Genomic DNA, 12,712 nt, shown 5'->3' on the forward strand with positions numbered 1-12,712 from the left:
GGAACACTAGGAAAGACAGCTTTGGGAAAACACTTTGAGAAATTGGTGTGTTTCTGAATTCTTGTTCACTTACATATAAAAATAAGTCAGTCCAGATATATATCACATCACTTGTTCTCCCTTCCTAGACGAGTCTTGCACTATAACATGTGGCAAATGTTTCTAAAAGCTGTCAAATTTAGATGAATTTTAAGAGGTATTTCTGTGTAACCTAGATTCAAAGACCTCAATCTTTGTGGGCAAAGGTACCATCACACTCCTCACCAAAGTACTGTGATTAACTGGCATGATGATTGCTAACAGCCCACTAGAGCCCCACGGATACCTCACAATTCTTAAATTAAATCCATGTTGATCTACCAGGATGTGTTAAGGGTTAAAACTTATCTTAGCCACTTAATTTAGATCTCATCTGGGAGAGAGCATAAAGTAGAAAAAACGTGCCATGAAAAAGCCAGGTAGGAATCCTCTGCCCTGGTGCTTGGCAGGGCTGTTGCCCAGACACTCACCGTGGGTCAGCCACACCCACTGTGTGCCTCCTCATTGACAAATAGCGGACAAGTGCTTCAGGGGAAGGCTCTTCACCCTCATCGCTGTCCAAGTTCACTGCCCCATCCGGCTGAGGCGGGAGGGAAACACAACCAATTAGAAATAGGAAGGAAGGAAAGGAAATGTAGATATGGGAAAGAAAGTGGTTTCATTGGCAACTATCAGAGGATGCTACTTGCCTCCACAATTTGGTTCTCTGGGTTAATCAGCTGCACCTGGGGAACGCTGATGTTCATAGCGGTACCTGCCTGCTCCGCCTGTAAAGTAGTACATAAGTATACACGAATACCTTAAACATTAGAGGGAAATAATGATAGCTTTTCAAAGTAGTCCTGACTGCTAAAGTCTTTGGTTCCTCTGCCCTTAGAAGTCACAATAAGTAAGCATTCTTTAGAGAGGACAGTATCCCAGTGATTGGCTATTTCTTAAAAAAAAAAGAAAGAAAGAAAAGAAGAAAGCAATCATTGTTACCATCCATCCTCTCTGTCAAAGAAAGGTTCAAGTCTTGATTGGTCTCTGACAAAGGAAGAGATGATAGAAGTATGGAAGAATAGGAAACTCCTTTGACTTGGGGTTGGTGAGCAGCAGCTAACCCTTACCCCCTGGTGTTACGTGTCCTGAACTAGATCACTGGAGACATTGCCCACCTGGATATTGACTGGTGCTTGAAATGCCATGGCTCGGGGCATGCTAGGAAGTGCTCCGAGACGCAGGGTTTTATGTCTCTTATGTCGATCACACAGCAGGCTGTAGATTGCACTATAGTGATCATAGGCATCTGATCTTAATGACTACCAAGAGAGAAGGGGGGAAAAAAGTAAAAAACCCTGATGAAATGGCATGTCAATGACCAAAACCCTTTCAATAATAACATCAGAAGACCAAAGCACCTTCTTTCCTTCCTTCCCAGGCCCAGGAGGGGCAGAGGAAGAGAAAAAGGAGGAAAGCAAAGAGACCCAAGTTCTCAGGAAGGAGAAAGAATAGAAAATGCAGGATAGAGGAAGGACTACTACACCTCACTTTGTTCTCCACTCCTTCCTAGATACCTGTAGTGTCCGCTCTTTGTCTAGTCCCATGTCCTCCATGGCCAAGAGGACATCCTCATTCAGAGGGTCCATCTGCCTTTCTTCCTTCAGTTGCTGGCATTCGGCTATTAACTGTAACATGAAAAGATGCAAGCAGTCAAATCCCTAATTAATCACCTCCATGTGGCATATCATATACAATGACCAAGCTGTTCCATGCACCCTAGCTGAGGGTGTTTTGGCCTCAGAGTCTAAGCAAGACAGCTCTGGTGAATGGCTATGAGCAGATAAGATCCCCCTGTTTCCTGAGCTCCTTGGGGTACCTCGGATAGTCACAATGGTTTTGAAAAGATAGGCTACAGAAACCACTGAGCACACTAAGATAAGAGAAAGGAGACATCCCTATGGTAAGAGAGCTCCCGAACTGTGGGCTGTAGTATCTTGAAAGCCAAAAACAAACTCAAATTTGGGAAAAAAACAGCAGGGAACCAGTCTCACCATTCTCCAGCAGTTTAGCTGATTTTTACAGTCTTTGTTTTCTTCCCTTGCTACTTTAATATTACCCAACAGTTTGTACCTTGTGCCTACCCATCTTTTCAGGTATTGTCCAGATTACAATCACATGCAAAAGAGACTGCTGTAGCTCTAAAAGGAGATCACCAAGGCAAGAGATGGCCAGCTCACCCTGTCGAAGTTGGGGTCAGCATCTCCTATCTTCATCCACTTGTGCTTACATATCTGTTCCATAGAGAGGCGCTTATTTGGGTCTAACACCAACATGTGACGGATCAAGTGCTCACATTCTGTAACAGACAAACAGCCTGCCTTCAGTCTCTGGTGAGGGCAGGTACCAGTGGATCTGAGCAACTTACAGGCAAGACCAGCAGGTAGCTTCTTAAGCTCCTTGCTTTTCATTTTGTCTCTCTTTTTCTTTGATTCTTACCTATCACACTTCTTTCTCCAGAAAGGGGTGGGCAAAGCAGAGACAGGTGAAGATGTGACAGAAGGCAAATGCTTTCACTGAAAGTCTGACCAGAAAAATCTGGGGATAATCCACGGATTTAATTTATTCATATTAAGTATGGCCCCATTTAATACAATTAATGGAGAGAAGAATATCCTCTAAAGAGATTTAGTTTCTCTCAAGGTTCTCAAAATATTCAGTTCTATCTTCCATATGTATTTTATTAGGTACATTTTAATGATTTGGGTTTTGCTGTACAATATGACTCTTCAAAACTCAGGGAATTTGACATTTATGATGGTATAAGGTATATATGGAGAGAGGAACAGGCAGAGACAACCTCTTTACCATACGCTGGGATTCAGCTAGGCTTATGTAGAATTTTTTCCAAGGTTATGTAAACATTCACAGGTACAAAAACGAAGCTGTGAGTGAGCGATTCAGATCAACAGATATTTTTCTCTGGGAACACATACTATAGGTTACACTGCAGAAAAAAACAATAGGTTAAAAAAAATCAAGAAACCTATATTCAGATTTCAAAACCATCTTCTATTTCTCATTTTTCTCATCGGCAAATTGGAGCTACTGAAGATCATGTGGGAGTAGCAGTCATGACAAAGGTTGCAGGTGATAATACAGTAGCAGTATTAACACATTCTTCTAAGCATTTTACGTTATTATTATCTCATTGGATCCTACAGCAATCCTAAGAGGAATGTATTATCATCATTCCCATTTTAGAAATGGTAAAAATTAGGCAGAGAGAAGAGCTGATAGTGGATCCAAATCCCTGAACCATTAATTCAACATCTTCATCCAAGCCACCATTACAGTGTATTTAGACACCTGCAAATCTCTTCACTGGTCTTTTCTGCTTCCAGGCTTGATCCATAGAGAAGCAAATGGAATTTTTCTGAAGCATAAATCTGGGCCTATTGTTACCTTGCATATAACTCCACAATCTCTTCCCTTAATCCTCAGAATGAAAATCCAAAGTCCTGGGCCTCTGAGGCCCCTGCCTAGTCTTTGCACATGCTCTGCACACTCCCACCCACTGGCTTCTACATTTGCTCCCTTCTTTAGTTCGAATGGTTACTTCTCAGATCTTCTCTTGTCATTCAGGTAAAAGCTTAAATGTGAGTTCCTTGGAAAGCTCATCCCTTACCACCTACTCTAAAGCAGGCTGCCAGTCACTCTTTATTACATTTCATGAATTTTCTTCACACGAATGATTTGTGAACTTGTCTTGTTTATATATTTACTTGTTTATGTCTCTCCTACCACAATATAAGTCATTTTCACTACCATGGCCATATTGAATCTCCAATACCAAAAAATAGTTATTACACTTACTAGGAGAGTTCAATAAATATCTACTGAATACATAAATAAGTATTTATTGTATTTAATTCTGACCCTAATCAAATAAGACTTTATTTGTGGAAATGTTTTATATTTCACTGAATCTTTACAACAACCTTATATCAGACACTCTCATTAGCCACATCTATAAATGAAGAAGAAACATGATTTTGAAAAGTTAATGTACTCAATGTTGTAAAGTAATGTGAAGCTGTGCTCCTGATTACTGTGTTATACATTTTTAGGTTGATATACATTCTGGTTGATCTATTTTTCCAGGGAAAATTCAACTCTGCAATTTCCACAGCATTTGGCAAACACCATGCTATACCACTCTTAATTTTTAATATCCTCTAGCTTTAAAATACAAAGAAGTTCCTAAATCAAAATTACTTTATATCAGGTACCAATTTGTTCTTGTGGTATGATTAAAAGTACATTCACATGTAGAGATCCAAAAGACTACAGTTTCTGTATCCCTCTAAAACAAGAGTAAATGTCATCTAAAATGTTAAGCTTCATTAAAATTATGTTTTCAGAGTAGCAAGGCTAGATTGCACAACTGTAGCTTCACTGACAGACATGTCTATGGTCTGTAATTACACAAGGAAAAAAAAAAGTCCTTAATTTAGAAAGTTGCTAAAGCTAATGACCCCTCCATAGGGAGAAGGCCAGGCCTTCTTTGAAAGTTAGGAAGTTGTTGTCAAGGCCTCTAGATGGCACTCGTTTGTTTTCCTTTGATCTCCACACACACTAGTGCTTAAAATGAGATGACCAAGGCCAAATGACATTCGGATACAAGCTTGGGTTAAAACAGGGATTTTATTTTTTTTCAAGGCGATTTCCTTAAAAACAAAGCAAAACAAAAAATACTGCCACAAGTCCTAATGAAAATCAATCTATCTATCTTTCTATCTATTTATCTATCTATATATCTCATTCAATTTGAGGACCTTGAAACCTCTATTTAGTTGTCCTTAATCATCATTTGGCTTGGATACCTTTGAAAATGACCAGAAAATTCTGCCCAAGAAATTATACACAGAAACCATCATGTAATTTTTCACTGTTCAAAACTCTAAAAAAGCTTGCTATAGTTTCCCTAAATGTCTACAGGTCCCAGAGCAAGAACTGCTGGTTACAATGCCAATGCCTCAAGGACAAGAGCTTTTATCTTGTCTGCCCTACATAATATCCAAAGGAACAAAAATCTAACACTTCTCATCTGCTGCACAGATGGTAAAATATGACAAAATGCAGAATGTTCGAGTAGCATCATCAATTCGTACTTTCTCTGTGTTATACAGCTCATGAAATTATTAAAGAAGATTTGAATATACTGTTCTATATAAACTATGGAAAGAGGATGAAAATGAAGGGAATAAATGTTCCTGAACCTAAAAACACAGCCAACCACAGGATAGTCAATTTGAAAGAGTGCAAAGATGATGGGTCCTCAGATCAAAGGGTGTAAAACATCAGCTTTTCAGATGCCAACAAGAACTCTATTTTAATGTCTAAAATGGTCCCATCACTTGTTCCCTCCCAAAGGCCAGAGCCTTTGATGCTGAATGAAACTGAAGTACTCTGGGCAATGAAGGAATATGCTGCTCTGCTTGTGTGTGCCAGAAAAGCAGCTTCCCTTCGGAGGCTGCTTTCATCTGCTCTGTGCGAGACGCCAAGCGGTCTCTGCAGTGAAAATCACTGTGGGCCCATGAAACTTGATACACCAACATAATGTTAACTAGAGGATGCCCAGAGCAGGCGAGCCCCGCTGTGCTGACAGGCATGATGACTGTGAGGAGAGCGAGCTCCTGTAATGGGCAGGGTCCTAAAATGGGAATGAAGATTGTCAGCGTGACTCCAGCTAAGAAGGAAACATCTTTTTTTCTTTTTGTCTTTGATAATAAATCTCTAAAAGACGTTGAAAGTATTTGGCTTGAGGAGGGACAAAAATATTGAAGATGGTAAGGGATTAAAAACCAACTTTAAGTTCACCTAAGACAGTTTCACAGAAACTCTGCCTCAAGTTTCTAAGGTAGGAAAAGACAGAACTTAAGAAAGAATTTCCTGACTAAACTTTGAAAACATGCCACCTGAAGACAGGGTGAAGGCAGCGAGGCTGATTTATCTTGGAGAAGAGAAGGTGGGGGTAGGAAGGGGCATGCTGGGTGTCCTTCAATATCTGAAGGGTCATTTACAAAGATGACAACAAAGTAGATTTGTACTGTGCTAAGGGCTTTAGAATAATTAGGAAGTCACAGGTTCGCTGTAGGAAGAATCTTTTTTTAAAAAATATTTTTTTAGTTGTAGATGGACACAATAACTTTATTTTATTTCTATATGGTGCTGAAAAACCCAATGCCTTCCACATTCGAGGTGAGCACTCTACCACTGAGCTACAACCCCAGCCCAGGATGAATCTTTTTAATGATCAGGATCTAAGGAGGGGCCAGTCCAGCAGGCAAGGTCACACGTGTAGCACAACTAATTTTACTTATTTTATACATCAGTGTTCTGGGTAAGATTTTACTTGAAAAAGTAAGTCCAGAAACAAGTAGATAGGATGAACTCCTTGGACACACCACCACCAATTCCAAGTCATGGGACTGTGACAAGGGAACCATTTGTCCTATGAAGTAGTAGTAAGCTTACATTCACTAGAAATGTTTAATCAGAGATTGGCATTTGAGATGCCATTAGAAGGGCTCCTAGCCTTAGATCTGAGGAAGACTAAGAATCCTTCAAGGGTGGTCCCTGTGGCTTACAGAGGTGTGCATCCCCAGTGACTACCAAGATAGCTGACATGGAAGAGGCCCTAACAACTTCAATATCCTAAAATCCATAAGAATATAGGCATGCTTCACACTTTAAGCTGAAATAACCAGAAAACTATCGTTTCACTTAAGATTCAGATGCGGCACTACATGGGGCCAAAAAGGTAACTAGATGGTTTTTAACGTCTCCCACAGGGGTACGTTCTCAGTGATCTTTTCTAAAGTTATACAGAATAATCTTCCCTTCACATTAGTGGGTGACCACCTGAGGAGATGCCTGCACTTGGGCAGAGCTGCCGCAATGAAGCAATAATATAAGAAACCTAAACAATTCTTGGCAACTAAATCTCTTCCAGAAACCCTGTGGACTTGACTTATAGCATAATGTTCCTTTAGCATGTTGAAAAAGTAAGAGTGAAAGATACACAGAAAACAATACACACAGGGAAGGAGGGAATGAAGGATTAGAGTAAATCATTCAAATTACTAACATTTATTTAGCACTTATATGATAGAGTGTTAAACTCTTTAAGTTAATTCACACACCAACCTCTATTACTATAATTTGCATTTTATAGACATAAAAACTAACAATCAGAGTTGAAAAACTTGATCAGATAATAAAAGGCAGAATCGGGATATAAATTCTAGTCAGAACTCCATCGAGTTCTTAACCTATATAGTACCTAAAATACATTAATTACTTGTGTTTTAGGTAGTATATTTTTTTAATTTATTTTTTTAATTGTAGTTGGACACAATATCTCTATTTTGTTTTTGTGTGGTGCTGAGAATCGAACCTAGGGCCTTGCACGTGATATGCGAGCACTCTACTGCTGAGCCACACCCTAGCCCCTAGGTAGCATATTTTTATAAGAATAAATCAAAACAGTTTAATTCCCACCTCTGACATATCAAACGGCATGTAATCTCGATAGGTATCACTCACAGGCTAACTTAGTACCAAATGGGCTAAGTCAATCGACGGTCAGAAAACTATGAACTAGCTAGAAAACAGCTTTGTGTGGGGAATAACAATTTGGATGAAATGAGAAGGCAGAGACATAAGAACAAAGGGCGTGTGGGTCATTCCACTAGTAATTTTACTAGTAAGAACTAAACAACATAGAACAACCTTACTTCATATACTCTGGTGATTGCCAGGTAATGGAGACTATGATAGAGGGCTACCAACAACAGTCATCCCCAGTCAACAACTGCGGACAAAGAAGAGGCTGAGGCAGAAATTTAGGGAACTGGATTATCAACATCTTCAGGCTGATCCTATGAAGGAGGGAAAGCCACCGTTCCTTAAACCCCTCATGCAATGCTAATGTATAGGACATGGCAAAGCCATCATTTTCAGCTCTGTGGCAGAGGAATGGTCTGAACTGAGTCATAGATTCTTTCTGGCCACATAAAACTACTTTGAGCTGGTAGAAACAGAAGCCATCTGTATGCCAGAAGGCAAAGGAAGAATGCAAGGAAGAAATAATTACTCAGGAAATTCATGCTTCCTACAGGTGGTGAGAGAAAGTATATAGTCTAGTTTCTCACAAGCACTTTCCTGTCAATACTAGGTAAGTTCAAAGGTAATTTCAGAGCAGTCGGCCCAACAGTTCTTTATTTTTGATAATTTTAGCACATTTTTAAATAATGTTTTTTTCTTAGCAATGAATTACTTTTAGAACAATTCAAGTTTCAAAGAGGGCTCTATTTTTCTAAATCCCAAAATCCAAAGAGGAAACAAATTAATTGGCTGTTAAATTTCTAAAACATCTGTTTCCATGGAAAATGAAGAACTTTATTAAAAAAAATTGTAAACAGTTAAATAGCATTAAAGTCTTAACCATCTTAAGATGGTTAACAGTTAAATGGCATTAAAGTCTTATCCTTAGCCAAGGGTACTAGGCAATATGTTGCTTGCTTCTCTTTTCATTCACATTGTCCAGCTCAAACATGGGAATGGGCAAGAACTGATAGTATCACAGCAGACAGAACATGACTGAATAGTCTGCAATGACACTCTCAGGACAGAGCAGATGGCTTTGGCAAGTAAGAGTCTATCCCCTTACTTCATATTGTCTGGATTTACAAATGCTCGTGACTCACAGCTGCTTTTTAATTCTGTCTACCTTTTCCAAAAAGGAAAACCACACACAAAATATAATGTTTTTCTTCGTGAAAGGTAAATAAAAGTATGTCATAATATCCTGATACTTTCAGAATTATGGCTAAAGTAGTGTGACCATCTTGCAATGTCATGATCCCTACAGAAATAATTTAAAGGTAAATCAATAAAAATAGTGGGATTTTTGTTTGTTTATTTGTTTTTGGCCAAAATACCTTCTTTTGGTAAGAAGCTGGCCAGAGTTAGGAATCCTCACTCTGCCTGTGGAATGCACTCTAAAAATGACATTTTATTAATATGCCTAAGGGAACTCTTTCACTGTCAACTACCAACTAGGGTGAAATCTATTTCACATGGTCACTTTTTAAAAATCTAAACACTTAACAGACAAATGGTCTTCAAATAAGACATTGGTATGTATAAATAACATACACTGTGCCAGTTTATAGACACATTCAGCCTATATAAATGTTAAATATAATCATTCAAAATACAGGGGGTTTGTTGTTGTTGCAAAGAAATTTTGTAACATTAGATACTCCTAGAACAATAATGTTGTGGAAAAAACAAGTAAATGCATATATCAAAAGCAAGTGTTATAGAATCTGAATACTTTTACTTTATAAATTAAATTTTGTGGGCTAGGGATATGGCTGAAGCAGTAGCGCGCTCGCCTGGCATGCGTGCAGCCCAGGTTCAATCCTCAGCACCACATACAAACAAAGATGTTGTGTCCGCCAAAAACTAAAAAATAAATATTAAAAAAATTCTCTCTCTCTCTCTCTCAAAAAAAAATTAATTAATTAGTTAATTAAATTTTGTTACACTATTGCTATAAGAAAGCATCTCTAAATACGAAGTTAAAGAATTGGTTATTTAAAGCAATAGTTAATGCCACAGTTTTACATACAATCAAACAAAACATATGACCTTGAAATTAACTGGAATGGAACTTAATTAATCTGAAATAGCAATTGTACTAAGATTTGACTCATAAAAATAAGCACTGAGATTAGTTCCTCTAACACAAGAAAATAGAGGGGAAAAATGTTGCTTTGAAATCATTTGCTTTCAGTTGTTCTGGATAGAAAAACAGAAGTCCCATACTAGAACATGTTGGCAAATTTCTAAAATGCTATTCCAACAGTGAGATAGTGATCATATTAGAAAGTGTAGCATTCTTGATTTTTCTTTTTTTTTTTTTTTTAAAAAAAGTCAAGGACCTTCTTCACTTTTCTGCTTCTTTTTTCAACCAATAAGCATTTATTAATTACCAACTGTATGCCAGCGAAGAGTAGCATTTAGGCTGTACAGGAGAGTTCTTCGAATTAAATACAAATCTCCTCAAATAAATACAAATATATCACTGGTTTCTGTAATGTAATCAGAATATTCTGGAATAGAAGAAAAGTTCCTTACAGCTCTAAATCTTGTGAGACACTTTTGATGACTGAACATAGAGGCCACAGGGAGATGGATTGGAACAATTTAGCTAACAGAGATGCAGTTGGTAAGAAAAGTTTGTATTAGGAATCAATACACTGATGTTGAGAGGCTTCTTTCAACACAAGATAGACTATGAAGAAAATAGTGTTTGACCTACGTGTCTATTTATTAGAAAAATAATACCTATTTCTTAAAAGGTTCCTTCTTTTTTTTCTTTTGGTGCTGGGGATCAAGCCCAGGACCTGGTACACACTAGGAGTTAATGCTCTACCACCAAGTTGTACCTGCAGCCCTCAATTTCCTTATTATCAGTCAGGTTTTTTTGGTGGTTGTGATGCTCCCATAAAATTCAGAAATCAAGAGACCCTGCTTAAGGCTGGAGATGCCCACACTGAAATCCAGTCCAAGCTGAAAAGACCCTTGTTTGCTACACTACTGTGCTGAAGCCTGTCCATTTTGCTTCACATTTACCAAGACTTGCTGCTTACAGTAAAAGTGTTTTTTTCTGAGTCCTAACATCAATCATTATAGTAGAACAAAATTCTAGCTCAGTTTTACTCCAGAGTCCAACACCCAGTATTTGCTAGTAATTAGCACTTCCTTTGATAGATTATCCAGATGTACTTAGACAAAGATATCCATTCCAGGACTCTCTTGATACTTGGAATAATTTGCCAGATATGTATTTAGTGAGAACTAAAATACAATCAAAGATGGTTAGATGGTTTCTGAAGTCAAACTGTCATTGTTCAAATCTCAGCCCTGCCACTTATTAGATGTGTGATCTTAGGCATGTTAGTTAAACTTATCATGTTCTAATTTCTTGTCCATCAAATGACCCATCATATTACCTACTTTACATAATAGCCTTCACTATAGCATTGTTTTGAGCTTTAAGTAGTTAGTGCAACAGTGCCTGGCACATGGAAAGTATTCAGTAAATGTTATCTAAACCTCTAGAGTCCTTCTACTTAGAACTTCCTTTCTCTGTTTTTCTACATAGGGTTGCCATAGCAAGGAGACAGTTTGCCTGAAAAGATGAATAATAAATAGGGCAGTATCAACACTTAGGCCCTGGTTTTCTATAATGGTAGGTGGGTGTTAAAGGGATGGCTACAGGAGACCTGCTTTACACTAGCTTCTTTTCTGACATCACTCCTGTTTTCTGCATTCACTGACATGAAGGCAACATGATTTTCTCCCTAGCAGTGAAGTACACCTTGAAAGGCATGAAAGAACTGCTCTGAGGGCTCTGTACCCCTTAGTGTGTTGGCACAGGTGGGTGAGCTACTTTAATCCCCTGCCCCATTCTCTCTAAACAAAGTGGCATTAGCCAAGAAAGATGCTGTGTGGTTCTTGATGAGTAAGCCGATCAGGGAAGAGTTGTTTGCTTGTAAGTGGAAGCTTTTTGGCAGTAGCTGCAGGGTACATTCTCCATCAGAACCATTATGTAAGCCTGGGTCTTGCATTCCCAGTGATAAAATGCTTATGCAGTATTACAACTAATTAAGTCACAATGAAGTCTAATCAATAAGGACTCAAAAATATTGTCCACAAGAGATTTCTATGCACTCACTAACACTGCAGTTTTTTTTCATTGTAAATTAATTTTCCTTCAGTTAAATAAATGATCTTACTATGTTGCTAGGAGAATAAGGAAAACTAGGCTTTGATAAGTAGGAATCCCAGGGTTTTTTCAAAATATGCTGTTACTGAATGAATTTGATACCCAAAATATTTGAGTTATTGTCTTCCACTGGTGGGAGGGGGAGTCAGAAAAAAGCATCTGCTGACACATGTGGTCAGGCACATTTGTCTCATCTTCTATGATAACTCAGGAAAATGTACATTTTCAAGTTATAATGACAGTGCTACAAATTTAAAGAGGATTTATTGAAGGCTGAATTGACTTTATACCACCTAGATAATTCTTGTATAATTTGGCTTGGGGATTTTCCTAAGGGATACTTTCTGGGATGCTCTGATAAGTTTAACCCCCAAATAGTCTGACTGATTTTGTTTTGTATGAGACACAGAAAGTCAACTCCTCAGAAGGCCAAAACACCTTTAAAAACTAGAAGTCACTTGACCTGATCACCTACACAATAACTCAAATAACAAAAGCACATAAAACCAAGTGAGTTACCTATCACTTTAATCATATAATACAAAAGTTTAACATAAGTGATTTAACATAAGTGACTCAGTAGTAATTTAGTTTTTTATTCAAAAATATTTACTGCAAATTTATACCCTACTGGGGTTTTTTTAAAGTTTTATGTAAGGTATTAATGTGCAAAACATAGTACTGCTATCAAGGGGCTGACATTCTAGCAGGGAAGGGAGGAAGAACTCCAAATAATTCTAAGACTTCGTGGTGTGAAGTCAATTCAGCTTTCAATAAATCATCTTATAAATTTGTAGCATTGTCATTCTAAGTTGAAAGCATACATCT

The 12,712-nt window shown here is 38.0% G+C and overlaps 1 protein-coding gene across 3 annotated transcripts in view; it reads right to left on the bottom strand.

The window, feature by feature from the left end:
- Nucleotides 1-12,712, bottom strand: part of Sik3 (SIK family kinase 3) — a 236,237-nt gene that overhangs the window by 30,793 nt on the left and 192,732 nt on the right. The window contains exons 7-11 of one of the 3 annotated variants that reach the window (XM_027930526.2): nt 2,259-2,377; nt 1,596-1,706; nt 1,197-1,340; nt 729-806; nt 510-619 (exon numbers count right to left, since the gene is read on the bottom strand). In XM_027930526.2, the coding sequence (XP_027786327.2) occupies nt 510-619; nt 729-806; nt 1,197-1,340; nt 1,596-1,706; nt 2,259-2,377 (562 nt within the window). Of the gene's footprint in view, nt 1-509; nt 620-728; nt 807-1,196; nt 1,341-1,595; nt 1,707-2,258; nt 2,378-12,712 lie in introns of those variants that run through there. The other 2 variants (XM_071616723.1, XM_071616724.1) reach the window with 2 other exon arrangements.

This window comes from Marmota flaviventris, chromosome 9, assembly GCF_047511675.1.
Source record: "Marmota flaviventris isolate mMarFla1 chromosome 9, mMarFla1.hap1, whole genome shotgun sequence".
Taxonomy (NCBI): Eukaryota; Metazoa; Chordata; class Mammalia; order Rodentia; family Sciuridae; genus Marmota; species Marmota flaviventris.